The sequence below is a fragment of the Puma concolor genome, chromosome A3 (assembly GCF_028749965.1).
Source record: "Puma concolor isolate L17-30 chromosome A3, mPumCon1.1.hap2, whole genome shotgun sequence".
In the NCBI taxonomy this organism is placed as follows: domain Eukaryota; kingdom Metazoa; phylum Chordata; class Mammalia; order Carnivora; family Felidae; genus Puma; species Puma concolor.
Window position 1 is genome coordinate 61,091,600 of NC_141669.1, and position 23,956 is coordinate 61,115,555.

Below are 23,956 nucleotides of genomic sequence, written 5' to 3' on the forward strand. Positions count from 1 at the left end.
TCCCATGGACATCCCTAATTTTTTTTTTTTTAATTTTTTTTTCAACATTTATTTATTTTTGGGACAGAGAGAGACAGAGCATGAACGGGGGGAGGGGCAGAGAGAGAGGGAAACACAGAATAGGAAGCAGGCTCCAGGCTCTGAGCCATCAGCCCAGAGCCCGACGCGGGGCTGGAACTCACGGACCGCGAGATCGTGACCTGGCTGAAGTCGGACGCTTAACCGACTGCGCCACCCAGGCGCCCCTGGACATCCCTAATTTGTTAAAGCTCCCTGGGTGAGTCTGATATTCAGTGACATTGAGACCACAACACTAAATGAGTCTTGCTTTTGCTTGCAATAATTTTTCTGCCAATTTATTTCTTGCTACTTCTTTCTGCCTATGGGTTGAGAAACTGAAAAACCAACATGTAGGACGTGATAAACAAACAAACAAACAAACAAAAACCCAGAAACGACCAGTATCAGAAACCTGTATTAAATCCTACCAAAGGTCACACCTATCTGTTAAATGCAAGGGCTATATTCATAAACTCTGAAGAATGCATTCTGCCTGTACCAACTTTTCTTAGTTCATGACTCTCAGCTCTGAATAGGAGATTTGAAGTTGTCCAAGAAATCAAATGCAAATGTTACCTCCTCAGAACTGCCTTCCTTAACTTTCTAGGTAAAGAGGGCCATTCCCTCTTCTGAGCTTAGGTAAGGTTCTTGAGTCTCTGATATAGTTTCTTACACTAAGTGCTACTATTTTTCTTTTTCTATCAGCTCCATTAAAGACTTCTCTGTGTTGTTCACTGATATATCCCCAACACCTACACAGTGTCTGACACAGGGTAGATGTTTAGTAAATAGTGGATTATGTGATACATTTATTCATTCAACAAATATTTACTGAACATCACGTGCCAGGAAGCATCCTAGAACATTAGGACACATCAGTGAAGAACACAGCAAAAATCCTTGCCTCCTAATATACTAATGAGGAGTACAGGCAACATTAGTAAGTAAAATAAAAATATATACTATGTTAGTTACTAATAAGTGGTAGGAAGAAAAAATAAAGAAGAAAAAACTAATCTATGATAACAAAAGGTAGATCAGTGGTTGCCCAGGAATTAGAGAGAGGGAAAGACCATAAAAGGGTACAATGAAACTTTTGGGGACCGATAGACACATCGTGTCTCTTTTTTTACCCACTTATACACAGGTTTTTTTTTTAATATACTGTACAGTACTATAAATATATTTTCCTTACGATTTTTTTTTTACTATATTTGTTTATTTTAATTTGCATCCAAGTTAGTTAGCACATAGTGCAACAATGATTTCAGGGGTAGATTCCTTAATGTCCCTTACCCATTTAGCCCATTCTCCCTCCCACAACTTCTCCAGTAACCCTCTCTTTGTTCTCCATATTTAAGAGTCTCTTGTGTTTTGTATCTCTCCCTGTTTTTATATTATTTTTGCTTGCCTTCCCTTGTGTTCATCTGTTGTTGCCTGAGTTGTTACTGTTAGCCATTATGACAGGTGTGAGATGGTATCTCACTGTGGTTTTGATTAGTATTTCCCTGATGATGAGTGATGTGGAGCATTTTTTCATGTGTCTGTTGGCCATCTGGATGTCTTCTTTGGAGAAGTGTCTGTTCATGTCTTTTGCCCATTTCTTCACTGGATTATTTGTTTTTTGGGTGTTGAGTTTGATAAGTTCTTTATAGATTTGAGATACTAACCCTTTATTTGATATGTCGTTTGGAAATATCTTCTCCCATTCTGTCGGTTGCCTTTTAGTTTTGCTGATTGTTTCCTTCGCTGTGCAGAAGCTTTTTATTTTGATGAGGTCCCAATAGTTCACGTTTGCCTTTGTTTCCCTTGCCTCTGGAGACGTGTTGAGTAAGAAGCTGCTGCGGTCGAGGTCAAAGAGGTTTTCACCTGCTTTTTCCTCGAGGACTTTGATGGCTTCCTATCTTACATTTAGGTCTTTCAGCCATTTTGAGTTTATTTTTGTGTATGGTGTAAGAAAGTGGTCCAGATTCATTTTTCTTCATGTCACTGTCCAGTTTTCCCAGCACCACTTGCTGAAGAGACTGTCTTTATTCCATTGGATATTCTTTCTTGCTTCATCAAAGATTAGTTGCCCATATGTTTGTGGACCCATTTCTGGGTTCTCTATTCTGTTCCATTGATCTGAATGTCTGGTTTTGTGCCAGTACCATACTGTCTTGATGATTACATCTTTGTAATACAGCTTGAAGTCCGGGATTGTGATGTGTCCTGCTTTGGTTTTCTTTTTCAAGATTGCTTTGGCTATTTGGGGTCTTTTCTGGTTCCATACAAATTGTAGGATTGTTTATTCTAGCTCTGTATAGAATGCTGGTGTTATTTTGATAGGTATTGCATTGAACATGTAGATTGTTTTGGGTAGTATTGACATTTTAACAATATTTATTCTTCCTATCCAGGAGCATGGAATATTTTTCCATTTTTTTGTGTCTTCTTCAATTTATTTCATAAGCTTTCTATTGTTTTCAGTGTATAAATTTTTCACCTCTTTAGATTTATTCCTAGGTATTTTATGGTTTTTGGTGCAATTGTAAATGGGATCAATTCCTTGATTTCTCTTGCTTCATTGTTGATGTATAGGAATGCAACCGATTTCTGTGCACTGATTTTATATCCTGCCACTTTGCTGAATTCATGGATCAGTTCTAGCAGTTTTTTGGTGGAATCTTTTGGGTTTTCCATATAGAGTATCATGTCATCTGCAAAAAGTGAAAGTTTGACCTCCTCCTGGCTGATTTGGATGCCTTTTATTTCTTTGTGTTGTCTGACTGCTGAGGCTAAGACTTCCAACACTATGTTGAGTAACAGTGGCAAGAGTGGACATCCCTGTCTCATTCCTGACCTTAGGGGGAAAGCTCTCAGTTTTTCCCCATTGAGAATGATATTAATGTTGGGTCTTTCATATATGGCTTTTATGATCTCGAGGTATGATCCTTCTATCCCTACTTTCTTGAGGGTTTTTATCAAGAAAGGATGTTGTATTTTGTCAAATGCTTTCTCTGCATCTATTGAGAGGAACATGTGGTTCTTGTCCTTTCTTTTATTGATGTGATGAATCACATTGATTGTTTGGTGAATATTGAACCAGCCCTGCATCCAAGGTATAAATCCCATTTGGTCTTGGTGAATATTTTTTTTAATGTATTTTTGGATCCAGTGGGCTAATATCTTGTAGAGGATTTTTTGCATCCATGTTCATCAGGGAAATTGGTCTATAGTTCTCCTGTTTAGTGGGGTCTTTGGTTTTGGAACCAAGGTAATGCTGGCTTCATAGAAAGAGTTTGAAGTTTTCCTTCCATTTCTATTTTTCGGAACAGGTTCAAGAGAAGAGGTGTTAACTCTTCCTTAAATGTTTGGTAGAATTCCCCTGGAAAGCCATCTGGCACTGGACTCTTGTTTTTTGGGAGACTGATTACTAATTCGATTTCTTTACTGGTTATGGGTCTGTTCAAATTTTCTATTTCTTCCTGTTTCAGTTTTGGTAGTTTATGTGTTTCTAGGAATTTGTCCATTTTTCCAGATTTCCCATTTTATTGGTGTATAATTGCTCATAATATTCTCTTACTATTGCTTTTATTTCTGCTGTGTTGGTTGTGATCTCTCCTCTTTCATTCTTCATTTTATTTATTTGGGTCCTTTCCTTTTTCTTTTTGATCAAACTGGCTAGTGGTTTATCAATTTTGTTAATCGTTTCAAAGAACCAGCTTCTGTTTTCACTGATCTGTTCTACCGTTTTTTTGGTTTCGATGGTATTGATTTCTGCTCTAATCTTTATTATTTCCTATCTTCTGCTGGTTTTGGGTTTTATTTGCTGTTCTTTTTCCAGCTCTTTAAGGTGTAAGGTTAGGTTGTGTATCTGAGACCTTCCTTCCTTCTCTAGGAAGGCCTGGATTGCTATATACTTCCCTCTTATGACCACCTGTGCTGTGTCCCAGCGGGGACCCATTCTGTCTCTTGACTACAGTGGTGGTAATTTGGTAAGTGTATACACCAGCCAAAATTAATCAAATCAGATACTTCAAATGGATACAGTTTATTGTATGGCTATTATAGCTCAATGAAGTTTTTAAAAATAAAGCAGGAAGTGGAGAACTAAACTTTTTTTTTAAGAGAAACATTTTTTTAAAATGTTTATTTTGAGAGAGAGTGTGTGTGCACAAGAACTGAGAAGGGACAGAGAGAGGGTGAGAGAGAATCTTAAGCAGGCTCCACACTGACAGCACAGAGCCCAACACAGGGCATGATCTCATGAATCATGAGATCATGACCTGAAGCGAAATGAAGAGTCAGATGTGTAACTGACTGAGCCACCCAGGCGCCCCTGGAGGACTGAACTTTTAGAGAGGTGGTCAGTGAAAGCCATATTGAGAAGATGAATTTAAAATTAAAAAAAAAAAAAAAAAGATGTCAGGAAAGTGTAAAGGTCAATATTGCAGATATTTCAGATATTTGAGGGAAGATCAACCCAGAGAAAGGGAACAACAAATGTACAGGCCCTAAAGAAGGAGCATGCCTGTTATATTCCATGAATCAGCAAGGAGACCATAGGGTCTAGTTACAGAAAAGGAATAAGGGAGACAACTATTAATCTGATTGAGATAGGAAACCACTAGAGTGAGGTGAGAGCCATGAATACATGATTTGTCTTACACTTTAAGAGAGATACTCTGTTGACATACTACAGTGTGTTGAGAATAAGTTAAAGAGGAGATGCAAACAGACCAGTTGGGAGGATGTTGTTATAATCTAGAAGTGTTGGTGATCTGAACAGAGGAGTGGGGGGTAATGAGAAGTAGTAACATTTTAGCTATATTTTAAAATTAAATCCAGCAGGGTTTGATGACAGACTAGATGTGGATGTGAGAAAAAGAGAGGATATAAACTGGAAGACTGGAGGTGCTACTAACTGAGATGCAGAAAATGAAGGAGGAATAGGTTTGGGAGGCATATAAGGAACTTAGTTTTTGGCATATTCAATTAAAAAAAATTTATTTTTAATGTTTATTTATTTTTTGAGAGACAGAGAGAGACACAGCATGAGCAGGGGAAGGGCAGAGAGAGAGGGAGTCACAGATTCTGACACAGGCTCTAAGCTCTGAGCTGTTAGCAAAGAGCCCGACGTGGGACTCAATCTCACGAACCGCGAGATCATGACCTGAACCCAAGTTGGATGCTTAACCAACTGAGCCACACAAGTGCCCCTCAATTTTTTGATACCCTTTTCACATTTAGGTAGAATTCTCAAGTATGTCACAAAAATATACCTGGAATTTAGGCAAGGAATCCAGCTTGAACATATAATTTAGAAATTGTTAGCAGCAGATGATATTTAAATCCACGAAAATGGTTAAGATCACCTAGGAAGTGTGTTGTAGATAGAAAAGAGGACCATGATCTTGAGGCCAGGGACACTCCAACTTTTAGATGTTGGGGAAATGAGACAGAACCAGCAAAAGATACCTAAAAAGGGGGAAGAAAAGAGCAGACTAGGAAGCGAGGAGGAAAATCAGGCAAATGTAGTATCCTGGAAGAACAAGTGTTTTAAAGAAAAGGGAATTCAAGTATGTCAAATGTTCCTCCTGGGTCAAGTAACTGAAATCTCAAAAGGCTGTTACTTAAGATCAAAATAAATGCAAAGCATTATATAAATTTTTAAACAAAGACTTAACTAAGAAAAACCAAGTACTAGATTAAGAGTGGAGCAAACTAACATTTAACACATCAAAAATATGAAATACCACTTCTTATTACACAGTAAGAAGTGCAATATATAAAACATACTCAAAATGTCTACTTTTCAACTGGTAAATTATCCACTACTGAATAATTCTGATTTTAATCTTTCATAACTAGATAACAACTTTAAACTTAAATTTTTCCCCATTAACTATTACATATTCACTGTTATGTAACTATCCATTCTAATTAGTAATGTTAAAAGTATTTTTTAGCATCTTTTTCTTTTTTTGGTAAACATTTCCTTCTGTACAAGGTATTTTTTGTAAATAGCTAATTCAGAGTTAGTCAGAATTTTTAAAAAAAATTTTAATGTTTATTTATTTATTTTTTGAGAGAGACAGAGACAGAATGCAAGTGGGTTAGGGGCAGAGAGAGAGGGAGAAACAGAATCCGAAGCAGGCTCCAGGCTCTCAGCTGTCAGCACAGAGCCCAACGCGAGGCTCGAACTCACGAGCTATGAGATCATGACCTGAACCAAAGTTGGACGCTCAACTGACTGAGCCACCCAGGCGCCCCAGTCAGAATTTAAATACTAAGTTTTGGACCTCCACGTTTGTTTTTCAACAAACATGAGCAGTGTGTTTCACAACAGCTTTCAAGGGAGACAAAATTTCTTACTTTTTCTTTTCTGTGTGGTTATAGACTTTAGACATTGTCTTCTGTAAATTATTTATTAGAACTATAAATTTAGGACATCAACTTTAGAACACAAACTTTTTTTTATGTTTATTTTTGAGAGAGAGAGAGAGAAAAAGAGAGAGACAGAACATGAGCAGGGGAGGGGCAGAGAGAGACACAGAATCCAAAGCAGGCTCTGAGCTATTAGCACAGAACCTGACACGGGGCTTGAACCCACAAGTGGTGAGATCATGACCTGAGCTGAAGTTGGACACTTAACTGACTAGTTACCCAGGGACCTCTAGAACACAAACTATTAAGAAACACATCTTAGAGCTACAAAAAAGAGTTGGTCCATTCAGAACTAAAGTTTAAATAAACTCCATGTTCTAAACTGGATATAAAATATAAAACAAATAATTTATTTTGAAAAATGCATTCTAAACTGATACAGTTCCCCCAAACTGTTAAATTTCTTTCATCAGTCCCTACGGTTTGTTTATTATGTTAGCTTCACTAATTTCTCTGGAAGCTTTCCTTTATTACATTGCTGAAAGTGAAAATCAAGCTTACAAGAATGATCAGAAATAGGCCAACCATTACAGCTTATATACCCAAATGAGATATCTAAGCTCCCCTTGGTAGCTATTTAGAGTAAAGCAACACGATCTTCAAATGGTGACTGAGCACTGATAACATACAGTGGCAATTTACTCATTCTGTATATCCTATCTTTGTATTTCTTAATTTCTTCCATACATTTACATACACACACATAATATGTATGTATGTACACATGCGTCTATGCAAGAGAGAAAAGAGAGTGTCAGAGAGGGAATGTGTGTGAGTTTTAAACTTGGCTTCTTCTCCTCTGACACAAAGCAGGGAGTTCTGGTGGCATTGCTCAAGCTTGTGAAGCTATAGTGGTGCATAAAGAGCTCAGCAGAAATTGGTTATTACTGGCCCAAGCTTGAGGAGGACCATGGCAGCTGGGTTAGGCAGACAAAGCAGAGTTGTAGCAACTGGTGGCAGCTGAAAAGAAGGCGCACACGGTTCCCTGCACAGGTGCATCCCTTCATGGAGCTATGCTGGGATAAAAGTGTGCAGAAGCCAGGGAATCACCTAGACACTTGCACTGAAAACTGTCTCTCTACTGTGTGGACTGCTTCATTGACACTACTCTTGCTATCACCAGTCGGTTTGCCCAGACTGTACACAAAGGAGAGCAGTAGGCCATTCCCTGGAAGAATGACAGAAGAAGCAAAGGTCTTATTATTAAGCAGATCGAATAATAGGAAGGTCGTCCGCCAGTTGTCAGCCATTGTCAGGTCAACTTGAGGCTGTTACCAAACCCATCGGTATTAAAAAGTAACACATCAAATGTTCGAAAAATGAAATTTATTTATTTGTAATTCAGAAATTCCATGTTGTATCACAACAATTATTCAAAAAATGTGAATTCTCCAGAAAAACCCTGAATAATAATCATAGGTTTTAGCAGGTTCTCACTCCTTACTAGCCAGAATTACACAAGATCATCAGTGCATTTAGTTTTAGAAGGAATTGTGGAAATTAAATATAAGTCAATACTTTCCTTTGAGATTGGATGTTTACCTATCCTTCAGCCAAATGTTGGCTTTTTAATCCAGAGTCTAAACTATTTTCATTCTGTAAATCAGAGTGAGTATATCATTGTATATTCCTCATATCCTACTTGCATATAAATGACGGGACTGAACATATAATGAGTTGGTCAGAAAAACAATCAGATCAGTCTAAAGGCAGTCTATCTTCTTCCCTAGGTCTGCTGAAAACCCACAAAACTAGAGGATCTTTGGTACACTAAAACCTAGTCTAGAAAAGGCAATAACATTAGCCATTAAAAAAAAAAAGGGCAATAAAGAAACAGAATATTATATTTCAGGTCTCTACAGATAGGACACTTCAAAATGTATATGAAAGAACAATTTTTATTAAACATTTATTACTAAATGGTTGAGAACTGAGGTTGTGGCTAAGTGTTTCCTCACAAAATGTCTTATTGGTCTTGAAAGCAAGAAGTCACAGAAGAGGCCTGCCTGGCTGGCACAGTGGGAAGAGCATGAGACACTCGATCTCAGGGTTGTGAGTTTGAGCCCCACACTGGGTGTAGAGATTACTAAGAAAAATAAATAAATTTAAAAAATAGAAGTCGCCAAAGAAAAACTGGTACATCTTCATAAAATACCAAAATTCAGTCATTAAAAAAAATAACCAATAAATGAAACTCCACTAAATATATAAATTATCCCCCTAAAAGTTACTATTTAAAAAAAAAACAAACGGGGCGCCTGGGTGGCTCAGTCGGTTAAGCGTCCGACTTCAGCTCAGGTCACGATCTCGCGGTCCATGAGTTCGAGCCCCGCATCGGGCTCTGGGCTGATGGCTCAGAGCCTGGAGCCTGCTTCCGGTTCTGTGTCTCCCTCTCTCTCTGCCCCTCCCCCGTTCATGCTCTGTCTCTCTCTGTCTCAAAAATAAATAAACGTTAAAAAAAAAATTAAAAAAATAAAAATAAAAATAAATAAAAAACCAAACATTCTATGGTAATCTCTATTTAAGTTCCAGGAAAGAAAACAACATGGAGTTAACTAAGTACATGAAACAACAAAACTTTCCTAAAGACACATGCCAGATTCCAACAGTCCTCAAGCCTTGGGGACCCTAAGTGATTTATGACTAAATATGATAGGCTCTCAATCACACAAGTAAAGCATTTGATGTACTTTTCTTTGTACATGAAATGTTCACCTCAAAATCTTCTGTGTACTGCTACCACTGAATTAATGTTTTATTCTTGCAAAATTTTTTATTTCTACTGAAGAAAAATATCCACTATAAGTAATTAGGTCACTAATGCATACTCATTTTCTCTAGCTCTACAGATTTCCATAAATGTATATGCTTTAGTGAGTGACTTCTCTATTATTTTGCCTTCCTCATATCCCAAAAGTATTTTATATTGTATTAATAAAAAAAAGTCAATGCATGTACATACTTGGCTGCGGATCGTCAAATGTACTCCTTGGACCAAAGAGAGAAGTAATGCAGACAAACTGAGCAGGAGAAAGCAATTGAAATAGAGAAAGGAAGACAAAAAAGCCACCACTACCGCAACTAGTTCCTGAATAAAAAGTCCCCAGGCACTCCATAAATTATGGTAAGTAGAAGTATGTTGACATATATTGAATTCTTACTGTAAAAATTTGATACCAAGTTCTATTTACACTTTAAACCAGATTATTTGCCTACCTTTAACATGGTGGTTCTCAACTCCACATAAATACAGGAATCATACGCTTTTTTTTTTTCCAATATATGAAATTTATTGTCAAATTGGTTTCCATACAACACCCAGTGCTCATCCCAAAAGGTGCCCTCCTCAATACCCATCACCCACCCCCCTCTCCCTCCCACCCCCAATCAACCCTCAGTTTTGTTCTCAGTTTTTAAGAGTCTCTTATGCTTTGGCTCTCTCCCACTCTAACCTCTTTTTCTTTTTCCTTCCCCTCCCCCATGGGTTTCTGTTAAGTTTCTCAGGATCCACGTAAGAGTGAAAACATATGGTATCTGTCTTTCTCTGTATGGCTTATTTCACTTAGCATCACACTCTCCAGTTCCATCCATGTTGCTACAAAGGGCCATATTTCGTTCTTTCTCACTGCCACGTGGTACTCCATTGTGTCTATAAACCACAATTTCTTTATCCATTCATCAGTTGATGGACATTTAGGCTCTTTCCATAATTTGGCTATTGTTGAGAGTGCTGCTATAAACATTGGGGTACAAGTGCCCCTATGCATCAGTACTCCTGTATCCCTTGGGTAAATTCCTAGCAGTGCTATTGCTGGGTCATAGGGTAGGTCTATTTTTAATTTTCTGAGGAACCTCCACACTGTTTTCCAGAGTGGCTGCACCAGTTTGCATTCCCACCAACAGTGCAAGAGGGTTCCCGTTTCTCCACATCCTCTCCAGCATCTATAGTCTCCCGATTTGTTCATTTTGGCCACTCTGACTGGCGTGAGGTGATATCTGAGTGTGGTTTTGATTTGTATTTCCCTGATAAGGAGCGACGTTGAGCATCTTTTCATGTGCCTGTTGGCCATCCGGATGTCTTCTTTAGAGAAGTGTCTATTCATGTTTCCTGCCCATTTCTTCACTGGGTTATTTGTTTTTCGGGTGCGGAGTTTGGTAAGCTCTTTATAGATTTTGGATACTAGCCCTTTGTCCGATATGTCATTTGCAAATATCTTTTCCCATTCCGTTGGTTGCCTTTTAGTTTTGTTGGTTGTTTCCTTTGCTATGCAGAAGGTTTTTATCTTCATAAGGTCCCAGTAATTCATTTTTGCTTTTAATTCTCTTGCCTTTGGGGATGTGTCAAGTAAGAGATTGCTATGGCTGAGGTCAGAGAGGTCTTTTCCTGCTTTCTCCTCTAGGGTTTTGATGGTTTCCTGTCTCACATTCAGGTCCTTTATCCATTTTGAGTTTATTTTTGTGAATGGTGTGAGAAAGTGGTCTAGTTTCAACCTTCTGCATGTTGCTGTCCAGTTCTCCCAGCACCATTTGTTAAAGAGACTGTCTTTTTTCCATTGGATATTCTTTCCTGCTTTGTCAAAGATTAGTTGGCCATACATTTGTGGGTCTAGTTCTGCAGTTTCTATTCTATTCCATTGGTCTATGTGTCTGTTTTTGTGCCAAGGAAACATAAGCTTTAAAGAATACTGATGCCCAGGTTCCATCCCCCTAGATTCTTATTTAATTGGTCTGAGCAATGTCCTAAGCATGAAAAATTTTAAAGCCCCACAGGCAATTCTTATGTGCAACCATTATTGAGAACAACTGATTTTAAATGACATAAACTGAAGACAGTAATTTAGTTGTTTTGGGGTATATAAATACACATACATGCATGTACACATACACACAGAGTTCGAAAAAGTTGGTCACTCTTCTTGGAAGCAACCTCTTAGTATCCTAGGCTCATCACTTCTCTCACAAGCTCATTCAATGTCTACATATGAAAGTAACTTTGACTTTGTTACCTATAGATGTTCTAAAAACTGGAAATATGATATAGTGGATTACTTCACAAATAATATTCACTTAGAAGCTGACAGAAGAACTAACCAAAGATCCAGGTCTCACAAAAACATTTCCTGTAAGATCGGGGCTGTATATTTTATTGCCGGAATTGGTTAAATTATTGTTTACTTCTTTTTTTACAACTTTTCTTGTTAAGAATATATTTGCATTCAAAGCATTTTGTGGGTTAAAGAGTAACTTTAATCATTTTCATGGTAACCTTTTTTTTTTTTTTTAAGACAGAGAGAGTGCGAGCAGTAGAGGGAGGGAGAGAGAGAATCTTAAGCAGGAGCCACATCCAGCACAGAGCCCAACATGGGGCTAAATGCCACGACCCTGAGATCATGACCTGAGCTGAAATCAAGAGTCAGATGCTTAACTGACTGAGCCACCCAGGAGCCCCAATGGTGACCATTTTTTAAATCAAAAACTTTGAAGTATAAGTAATGTCCAATATAGTGCACATTTAAAGTACACAATTTCATAAATTTTGAAATATGCATACACCCATGAAACTGTTGCCACAATTAGCATAATAAATATTTTTATCACTTTTAAAAGTTTTCCCACACTCCTTTGTAATCTTATCTATCCCTCCCTCTACTCTTAACCTAGACATATACTTTTTGTCATGATTACTTTGCATTTTCTAGGATTTTATATGCGTGAAATCATACATTATGATAAAAAGTTTATATCTGGCTTATTTCACACAGCAAATGACTTTGAGATTCAGCCATTTTATTGTGTTTATCAGAAGTTCTTTCCTTTTTATTGCTGAGCAATATTCCTATCAATACTGTTGACTACCATATTGTACTACCAACTTGGTTTTTTGGCACAGAATATTGTGAGAAGCTAACAAAAGCTCCTAAATGTTGGTGTGAATGGTTTTTCGAAAAAATGAATTCAGTGATTTTCATTTTACTACGTTAGCTCTGTCTAAAACAAGTAATATATTTATCTCAGATACCTTCTCTAGAAATTGGGGATATACTACCTCACCTGTGTAATTCACCTTAGTAAGGGCTTATGGACTCTCTGACTTCTAAGACCTGTTGATTATATTGTGGTAAGTAAACTTTATAGAAACAGCAATGCCCACTTATTTACATATTGTCTGTGGCTGCTTTTGAGCTACAACAACAAAGTTGAGTACTTATGACAGAAACTATATGGTTGTCAAGTATAAAATATCTCGCCACTTAAAAAAAAAGAGTTTACCAACCTGTTTCTAATTTATCACAAAATAACCCCGAAGCTAGCCAACAAATTATTTGTAGTGATTTACTGATTGACAAAACCATTCTACACACACACACACACACACACAGAGTAGAATGTCACTTTGGATAACAAGATCAAAGAAAATATTTTAAATATGTTAAAGTAGATTTACAAATACCTATAGCAGTACCCAATAAATTCAGATGATATGTAAGTTACTAAAATCAAAAGGCACATAATAAACCTGAGTTCAAACAGTAAGACAGTATCAAATTAAAGAAGTACTATAATAGCTTTCTAGGAATGTCTTGAAATAGACATGCATGTTTTCAATTCCTGCCCAAATGATAAATATTTAAAGACAAAATGAAATAATCACTATTGCCAAATAAAAAATGAACAGCCTGAAAAAATGGTTGGTAAACTTAGATATCCAAGTGTACTTATCACACCTTTCTAATCTGTCAGATTTTTGGTCTAGAACAATAGAAGGAAGGCATATTAACACAATGGTTAAAAAAATGGACTTTGGGGCGCCTGGGTGGCGCAGTCGGTTAAGCGTCCGACTTCAACCAGGTCACGATCTCGCGGTCCGTGAGTTCGAGCCCCGCGTCGGGCTCTGGGCTGATGGCTCAGAGCCTGGAGCCTGTTTCCGATTCTGTGTCTCCCTCTCTCTCTGCCCCTCCCCCGTTCATGCTCTGTCTCTCTCTGTCCCAAAAATAAACTTTGAAAAAAAAAAAAAAATTAAAAAAAAAAATGGACTTTAGGGTCAGACAAACCAAAGTCAATAAAAGCAGCAGTACTATTTTACAATAACTAAAGAAATGATTCTCCAAACGTATTTTGTAAAAGAATTATTTTTTAAGAGGAATTACATTTTAAATTAAAATCAGTATCATTATAGAACTACAAACACTGAAAACTCCTAAGGGAATATATGAGGGGAACTGACAGCTAAAAAAATGCTCATCCCTAGAAGAAAAATAAATTTCTACTATAGAATGTAATAGAAGCACTTATTTGATTATTCATCTGAAAATAAATCTGGTTGGCTAATTCAGTGATCTGGGTTTTCTCTTCCTAATTATGGGTTGCTGCTTTTTTTTTCTTCCCCCAAAGACATATACCAGGTCATTAAAAGTCTGATCTGGCATCATCTAAAGCACAAACTGAATGACTTCAAGAAAAACAATGTAGATGCTAAAATTACCTGCTATAATGACTATATGGAAACTGCAAGAAAAAGAGGAACTGTTTTGTAAATAATCAAGATCACATTAAAAATTATTTGTGGGCTCAAGGACAGAGATAGCACACTTAGGGTCTTTAGGAACAACACACTGCTGTAATTAAGATGCACTGCCTCCTATATCTGACTGCCCATAAAGATGACTGGGTGAGACAGTTTTGTTCTGTGTCGTTTAATCTCAATTCCTGGTCTTTATTTAGCATCTCTATCATTGCTTTGGAGATTCTGACCAAATGCCAAGAATTCTGAGCAAATGCCAAGAATTCTGAGATCTAACCAAAATGGAATGGTGGCCAATCTCTGTGCAATCACCTCATTGACTCATTTTGTTATTCTGAGATAGCTGCCAGGACCATGAGGCTGATTTCCAGATTCTATCCACAACGAGGAGTATCCAAATTTTCAGATGATTCCATATCTGAAAAGGGATTCTAGGAAACAGAGTCTTTTCCTGTTATTTTTATCATCTAATATGTAATAGGAAATGTAGTTTATAAAAGGAAATTGATTGAAGTTGGGCTCACCTGTCCACTTTTTCCTATTTCCAGCTCCATTATGGCAACAGGGGTATGTATTTGAGCTGAATGCCTTGACTGCGATTTGCCATCAACTCTCCAACTCAGACCTCGAAGCCCACTGTCCCAACGGCTCTGGTTCATGAGGCTCTCTCGAATTTTTGTCTTATGGCTCTTCCAGAATTTGGAAATGACAGCAGCTTGGTCACATGTGATCCCACCTTGCTTTTTGGTTTGAGCAGTCAAGAATGCCTCCAACTGGTTGAAATCCATGTCTGCAGATGCAATTGACTATAAAGACAGAAAAAATTATATAATTTGAATTTGGTAAATAACTGGAAAAAGCTTAACTACAGATCATATTTTGAATGACTCTAATCACTAAATCAGCTTTCAAAAAGCGTCATTAAATGACAGTAATGAGAATAAGCTCTTTAAAAGAACAAAAACATTCTTTTTACAAATATTGAGTATCAGAAAAGCTACTTCCTGGGGTGCCTAGATGGCTCAGTGGGGTAAGCATCTGACTCTTGATTTCAACCCAGGTCATGATCTCAGTGTCGTGAGATTGAAGCCCACATCAGGCTCTGCACTGGGCATGGAGCCTGCTTGAATTCTCTCTTTCCCTCTACCCTGCTCGTGTTCTCTCTCTCAAAATAAATATTTAAAAAAAGAAAAGGAAACTATTTGTTAAAAATTCCATGTCACTCAAATTCTATATCAATAACTAGAATCTAATTCTTAAATACCAAGTTCCATGATGGGAAAATAATAAAATTAAATAATTAAATAATAAAACAAGAAAATGAATTAACTCATCCTCTGTTGAAATCTTATATAATTTCACAATGCCTTATAGCCAGGCTTGGTTTGATATACTACGACTATACAATGCCTTGTCCATAGAAGAACTAAGTACATTTTGTTAAATGAATGCATTATGTTAGCTGTGTAGTCCATCTTCAGTCAAATAGCTCATTTACAATACTACTAGTCTAAAATTGTATACTACTCTACATTTCTCCATAAATTTTCAAAATTTAATTATCATTGCTGTTCTGTGAATAGTAAGCTGCTAAATAAATAAACTGAAGTGGAAAATCATCAAGGGTCTGTGGCAATGGAGCCCTGGAGAGGACAGTGACTTAATGATTTGGTCTCAAGATTTTCCTTGCCTCTTCTTTGGTATATCCTTATCCTCTCCTGGCCACTGGGGTTGGCATGAGCTCTAAACCAGACAAATCATAGTAGCCTCCTTTCTCTGGAAACAACAGCTACTTGAAATCAATTTCTCAATTTAGAACAGGAGTAGAAATGGTCTTTCCTCTTGGAATCCTGGAAGCAGAAGGCTATGAGGCTGGGTTGCAGACTGCTATCTTTGATCTGTTGGCAAAGGCCTGATTGCAATAAAAAAGAACAAAGCCAAGCAGAGATGAGAGTGGTTCTAATGGAATGATATTCCTGCTCTATAATCACCAAAGCCCTGGTTCCTGTAAACCTTTCTTTAATTTTGTATGTTATCTCAGCATCCTTTCTGCCTACAGGTACCAAAAAATTCAATTTAATATTCAAGACAGTTTGAGCTATATTCCTATCACTGGAAACCAATGGTCCTGACAATACTTGGGCAGTAGCAGTGAGAACAGAGGAGTGTAAAGGAAGACAGTGTACAGGTAGAATATAGGTAGAGGAAGTAGAATTGGGGCTGAAAGACAAACATACTGCCTTTCATTCTTCCATTAACATAAAAAAGAATTGTATGATAAATATAACAACTTTCTGATAAAGATATTTCACCATATAATTTAATAAACATATATTGAATACCTGCCTATTTACCTGGTATGAGGACCCAAATTCTCTAAGGCACTCAATAGAAATATCAATTTGTATAATGTACTATAATGAAGTCAAATTATTTCAGCTGGCACTTTGTTTCACAATATCACACCACAGCATCAGTGATTTATATCATTCTTTTCCTCAAATTATATCAAGATATCCATTCTGATATAACCTTACCTGTGATAGCATTTATTTTGGTTGGGTCCCAGTCGATTATATCTTGAACTGGGGTTAATTCATCCAAATTTAGAATAATCAGAAATTAAATAAGGAACTGGCTTTGGTTCAAGTTCAAAGTCATCAGTTCTCATTTATACCAAAAATATCTGAACAGCTACCATGGAACAGACACTGTTTAAAGCATGCCCCCTCCATCAACCAGTAGCCTTAGCTGGCAGCCTGGTACTACTCACTTATCCCTTATTCTTCTCTCTCCTCCACAACTTGAATTAGTGGTTCTCAACACTAGCTGCAAATTAGAATCATGAGGTACATTTTTAAAATATCAATTCCCAGACTCTATCCCAGAACTTCTGATTTCTAAAAATCCTAAATTGGGGCCCAGGCATTGGCATTGTTTAAAAGCATCCCAAATAATTCTAATGAGCAACAAAGGTTAAGAACTAAGCCTACATTTTGTTCATTAACTTCTACTGATTTTTATATCTGAAATAATTCTCCAATAATGTGCCTTCTCTGCTCTGTCCCTACTACCCAGCATAGAATACTCAAGAGGCCACCATCTTGTACCTAAACTAGGCTTGTACTTTGTACCTCCTCAAGTCTATCTTCTATTACCCACCAAAGTAATCTATCTAAAATGTCAATAGGATACTGTCACTTCCCTGCTTTAAGGTTTCCAAGAGCTGCTACAGTGGTTATCAGTCAATTATAAAACATTCCTATGTAAGTTATAAGTTACAAGTAATGTTATTAGTAGTAATAAAAGTACTGAAGTTTGTAAAGATTTATTTTTATAAGTATAAACTGGAGGGTTTTCAAGGTTAACCTTATATTAACAATTCTTGCCTTATTTTTTTCAAATTCTTATTTATTTATTTTGAGAGAGAGACAGAGAGAGAGAGAAAGTGTGTGGGAGGGACAGAGAGAGAGAGAGGGAGAGAGAGAATCCCAAGCAGGCTCTGCACTGTCAGCACAAAGCCCAATGTGGGGCTTGATCTCAAAATCAAAATCAAGAGTCAGATGTTCAACTGACTGAGCCACCTAGGTGCCCCAATTCCTGCTTCATTTTAATTGTTTCCTTGAATGTAAGGAAAAAAACAGAAAATTACGAACATAAGAATTCTACATGGGAATAAATCATGCATATTACTATTTGTTAAGTGTGTCACGATGGAATAAAATATTGAAAACTGATCATCTGGGGGCGCCTGGGTGGCGCAGTCGGTTAAGCGTCCAACTTCAGCCAGGTCACGATCTCGCGGTCTGTGAGTTCGAGCCCCGCGTCAGGCTCTGGGCTGATGGCTCAGAACCTGAAGCCTGTTTCCGATTCTGTGTCTCCCTCTCTCTCTGCCCCTCCCCCGTTCATGCTCTGTCTCTCTCTATCCCAAAAATAAATAAACGTTGAAAAAAAAAAAAAAGAAAACTGATCATCCAGGGTAGTGGTCCTCAGCAAGGTAGTAGTGCCCTCAGAAGTCACTTGAAAAATGCTGGAGCTGTGTTTGGTTTCATAGTGACTGGAGTGCTGCTGGCATCTAGCAAACAGGATCTAGGGATGATCGGCATCCTACAATGCTCAAGAAAATGAATTGACAAACATTCTATAAAGGTGTTACATATTCCTCCTTTTTTGTTGTTGTTTTTTGGTCCAACTCTCTAAAAATAATATAAAAACCATTCTGGGACACGTGGGTGGCTTAGTCTGTTAACCTTCCAACTCTTGATTTCGGCTCAGGTCATAATCTCACAGTTTCGGGAGTTCAAGTCCCGCATCAGGCTCTGCATTGACAGTGCAGAACCTGCTTGGGATTCTTCCACTCTCTCTGCCCCTCCCCTGCTCCCACTGTTCCTGTGTCTCTCAAAATAAATAAATAAACTTAAAAAAAAGAAACCCTGATAATTTAAAATATACATATAAATAAATAAAAATATAAAGACTATTCCTAGCTCATAAGCTATACAAAAATAGGCAGTGTGGCCTCTGGGATGTAGTCTACCAACCCCGTCTCAAGAACATCCCATAAAACAAACAGACTCATGTCCCACATGACTTGGCAATGTTCCACTTAACATTATGTGGAAAAACTTGTTTATAATTACCTGAATCTAGAAATTAATCTTTTTTTCATAAAAAAATTTTTTTTGCAGTTTTAATAAACATCAAATTTATGGGACTGAAACTAATATTATTTGTACTTTAATTTGGTCAGAACTTTACAAACAGGTTGTTGAACGTTTTGGAATATTACCAATGGCAATAGCAACTAAAATATCTGAATTACCAATACATCTATAAAAGTCTATGTTTATTGCTGCACATTCACAGGGATTCTACATAGAAGTACAAGTATCTGTATGATTCATTACATGTTCTAATGCAGTAATGCTTGAACATTTACATTTTAAAATACATATTTCAAATTACTTTATTTCATGTTTCTTAGAACTTGACTTTATAGTACATTTATGTCATCGTGTTAATTTGTTAGAAATGATGCATGTTAATTTTATTATATATGAATTATAACTATAAATAAATTCTATTTAAAAATAATAAAGGGGCATTAGAAAATATTTACTACAGGAAGGAAACACTGGACCTCATAGATTTGAGAACCAATGAGGATAAAGTCCAAGCTCAACACCACAAGATCTGGTCTGGCTTATCTTTTGGTGCCTCATAAACTTCCTGCTTCCCACACTTGCCATTCACATAGTACTAACCTGTTTGTAATTCTCCAACCAGAAATCCTAATATGCTACTTCTTTTTATGTGTCTTTGTTCATTATTCTAACTGCTTGAAATGTCCTTCCATCACATTAATTTCCATCAGATTAAATGTCCTTCACCAGATTAACTCCTATTTACCATTCGAGACTCATTTCAAGCATGGCTTCTCCAATATTCCTCCTCCCCTAGTAAGGTAAGGGCTCTTTTCTACTCCTTTTATATATACATATACATATACATATACATATACATATACATATACATGGTTTATTTATTTATTTATTTATTTTGAGTGAGACAGAGAGAGAGAATTCCAAGCAGGCTCCGCACCTTCAGTGCATGCACAGCCTGATGCGGAGTTCAATCCCATGAACAGCAAGATCATGACCTGAGCTGAAACCAAGAGTAGGACACAATTGACTGAGCCATCCAAGCAGCCCCCACTTTCTATTCCAAAAATGCCTAATATTTCTGTCATTATACTTACCTCGATGTAATGAAATTATCTGTTTACAAGCCTATTTCACCCAACAGATTATAATCTGTGAGGGCAGGGTCTACATATTTCTGCAATTACAGCATCTAACATAAGCCCTTGAATTCATGGTATAAAAAGCACTCGCAACCGTATCAAAAACTATTTAAGCCAAAAATAATAAATGCTACAGATCAACCTAAAGTCTAGAATTATTTCAAGTCATCAATTTCTTACTTTACAAAATCCTCTCATGTATATCACAAACCATAAACTCTTAGATAAAGAAACAATCCCAAAGTGTTGATTTGTTTGCCTAATCTAGCCTTGCTGAGCAAGGAGCTCAGAGCCAAAGGTAATTTAGGCTACAAAATCAGAGGAAGGAGAGAAATTGAATAAAAAATAAAAATGCAAACTATCGTGTTAATATTATTGGCAAAATTAATGCTGCTAGACTATAATCATTGACTCCACATTATGTTACTGCTAGTGGGCAGCTTAGAGAAATTGCTGGTCTCCTAGTCAACATAAAGCAGCATTATGCTAAAGATATATGTGATTGGAATATGATGAACCAAAAATAATTTTTAAATGTTAAAAATTAATAATTATAAATGTGAAACTGGAATTTCAAATCAACACAAAAAGTTAGGTAGGAGAAAGAGAGAAAAAAGCATGCCAAGTTATTCAAGCCTACTTCAGAGAAAAGAAACAGATTGATACATAAGCAATTCCTATCAAACTCCTCATAAGAATTTTTATATATACAGACAAAATTATTCTAAAATTTATACAGAAAGCCAAAGGAAATAGGATAAAACAATTCTGAGAAAAAAAAAAGCAATGAAGTGGGAGCAATCAGTCTTCACCATTTCAAGACTTAAGGTATAGCTACAATAATCAAGATCGCAGTATTTGCAGAGGGAAGTAATGGAAAAGAATAAATAACACAGAAATAGACCCACACAAATATGAACAACTGATTTTTGACAAAGGTGCAAAATCTTTTCAATAGAGAAAAGAAAATCTTTTCAACAAAAGGTAGTTGAGTAAGTAGATATACTTTAGGAAAAAAAAAAGAACCTCAACATAAATTTCCTAACTTATGTAAAAATTAACTTAAAATAGATCATGGGCCTAGATATAACATAAAACTGTAAATGTTTTCTTTATATTTTTTTGAAGTTTATTTATTTATTTTGAGAGAGACAGAGTGTGTGCAAGCGGGCAAGGAACAGAAAGAGAGGAAGAGGGAGAATCCTACATCCCAAGTAGGCTCCGTACTGCTAGCATGGAGCCCAGGGCAGGACTTGATCCCTCGAACCGTGAGAACATGACCTGAGCCAAAGTCAAGAGTCAAATGCTCAAGTGACTGAGCCACCCAGGTGGCAGTTACCCAAAACTGTAAATCTTTTTTGAAAAATCTTTGTAATGAAGAACTAGACAAAGAGGTCCTAGATTTGACACCAAAGCATGATCCATAAAAGAAAAAACTGTTGAAGTCAACCACATCAAAATTAACTTTTGTCCTATGCAAAAAAAAAAAAAAAATGCTGTGAAGAGGATGAAAAGCAACCTACAAACTGAGAGAAAAAATTTCAAAACAAACATTTGACAAAGGACTAATATCTAGAATATATAAAGAACCTTAAAATTTCAACATTAAAAAACAAATTATCAAAAGGCTCTTTGCTTTTGCGTCAGAAAAACAAAACAAAACAAAAAACAAATAATCCCATTAGAAACTGGACAAAAGATGAGAGACATTTCACCAGAGTGGATATATAAATGGAGAATAAGTGCATGAAAAATGTCCGACATCATTAGCTATCACAAAAATGTTAATTAAAACCACAATCAGGGCCACTTGGCTGCCTCAGTTGGTACAGCCAACTGACTTTTGATCTCAGGGTCATGAGTTCGATCCCCAGGTTGGGTGTAGAGACTACATAGAAAAACTAATAATAAAAATAAATAAAACCACAATGAGATATCATTATACACTTAGTAGAATTGCTACAATTTAAAAACAGTGACAAGACCAAATACTTCCAAGGATACAGAGAAACTGGATCAATCATACATTGCTGGTGGAAATGTAAAATGGTACATATACAGTGCAAAAGTCTGGCAATTTACTTAAAAAAAAAAAAATGTAACTACCATATGACCTAGCAATAGCATTCTTGGGAATTTATCCCATAGAAAAGAGGACATGGGTCCACACAAAAAAGTTATATAATGCACAAATGTTTCCAGCAGCTTTATTTGTAATACCCCAAAATTAGAAATAAACCAGATGCCCTTCAACAGGTAAACAGATAAACTATGGTACATCCATACCATGGAATACTACTCTGCAATAAAAAGGAAATGGACCACTGATAACTACAACCTGCACAAAATGCCAGAGAATTATTCTGAATGAAGAAAGTTTAGGGGCGCCTGGGTGGCTCAGTCAGTTAAGCAACCAACTTCAGTTCAGGTCATGATCTCACGGTTCGTGGGTCAAGCCCCTCATGAGACTCCATGCTGACAGCTCAGAGCCTGGAGCCTGCTTCGGATTCTGTGTCTCCCTCTCTCTCTACCCCTGCCCCACTTGCACTCTTCTCTCCCTCTCTGTCAAAAATAAATAAAACATTTAAGAAAATTTTAGAAAAAGGAAAGGTTATACATTGTTTTATTCCATTCATGTAATACTTTTTGAAAGTTCAAAATTACAGAAATGGAAAACAGATTAGTGGTTGTAAGGGGTTAAAAAAGGAGTGAGGGCTCTTTGAGGAAGACATGGTCACAGCTGCAACAGAGCTCAGGTCCACCGGCTCCTAGAAAGACACTTGTGGAACAAGAGGTGGTGATTCACCAAATTAGAATTATCCTAACCAGTCACAGTGTAAAACCTCTGGAGAAGGTGTATGCTGACTTGATCAGGGGCTCAAAGGAAAAAAATCTCAAAGTGAAAGAACCAGTTTAGATGGGTACTGAAACTCTAAGAATCAGTACAAGAAAAACCTCTCAGGCTGAAGATTCTAAAACTTGAGTCATTTTTCAGATGAGGATCCTTAAGTGACTCACACTGACTTGCATAGTCCTTCTGAGAATGTTAAACAGATTACTTCCATCAGTATTTAGCCAGGAGTCAAGGTAGAAGTCACCACTGCAAATACTTATATCAACTATTTTAATAAACTGATTATCAACTGTTTGAAAAAAAGGAAGGAGTGAGGATGAGTGGGAGGAAAATGGATGTGGCTATAAAACTTCAACATAAGGGATCCTACTGGTAATGGAAAGTTCTGTATCCTGACAGTAGCAAGTCAATATAGTGGTTGTGCTATTGTACTATAATTCTACAAGAAGCTACCATAGGGTGTAAGTGGTCAAGTATACAAGGATCATTTCTTTCTACTGTTTCTTACAGCTGCATATGAATCTACAAATAATCTCTAAGTAAAAAGTTTAATTAAAGAATAAAACCTGTAAAGACTTCTCTAGCTTCCAGGTTTCAATTCTATAATTATTTAATTTGGTTTATAGGGTGAATCATGACGAGGTACTTCCTCTACCTCTCTAGCTTTGTGTCTCTTCATCTTCCCCTACCTCTTACAATCTTTCACTCCATCGATCTCCCTCCATCCATACTGTACTCATTTTAGCTTTTTTTTTTTTTAATGTTTATTCATTTTTGAGAGAGACAGAGACAGAATGTGAGTGTGTTAGGGGCAGAGAGAGAGGGAGACACAGAAGCAGAAGCAGGCTCCAGGCTCTGAGCTGTCAGCACAGAGCCCGACGCAGGGCTCGAACTCACAAGCTGTGAGATCATGACCTGAGCCGAAGTTGGATGCTCAACCGACTGAGCCACCCGGGCACCCCTCATTTTAGCTTTTAAAACTGCCGTTCTTTCCCTATCCTCTGGACCTTTGCCTATGTTGTTCCTTTTGCCTAGAACATCTTAGTTGTTGTTCCTTCAACTCCTTTTGTTGACACTACCTTTTTTTCAAGCTTTAATACAGATGTTACTGTATACAGGAAATCTTCCCTAAACCACCAAATCCAGAACAGGGCTCTCTTTGCAGGCTACATAGTGAAGTGGTGTTTATCACAATGTAGGGTAACTGCCAGGCTCTTACATGTAAGCACTTGTAGAGGGCAGAGACCTTGCCCTGCCTGTTTATATTTAATCTGTGGCGCCTAGCACA

General features: G+C 37.1%; 1 protein-coding gene, 1 long non-coding RNA gene and 1 pseudogene across 4 annotated transcripts in view; 2 read left to right on the forward strand and 1 right to left on the reverse strand.

The window, feature by feature from the left end:
• LOC147582489 (uncharacterized) overlaps positions 1-23,956 on the forward strand; it is a 433,267-nt gene that overhangs the window by 306,730 nt on the left and 102,581 nt on the right. The gene's annotated exons all lie outside the window — the stretch shown is intronic.
• The window catches only part of COMMD1 (copper metabolism domain containing 1), a 192,763-nt gene that overhangs the window by 92,059 nt on the left and 76,748 nt on the right, over positions 1-23,956 (reverse strand). For all 3 annotated transcript variants that reach the window (XM_086701024.1, XM_025932267.2, XM_086701023.1), the window contains exon 2: positions 14,536-14,817. In XM_086701024.1, the coding sequence (XP_086557150.1) occupies positions 14,536-14,817 (282 nt within the window). The remainder of the gene's footprint in view (positions 1-14,535; positions 14,818-23,956) is intronic.
• LOC147582492 (mitochondrial import inner membrane translocase subunit Tim8 B pseudogene) lies at positions 5,451-7,703 on the forward strand (annotated as a pseudogene).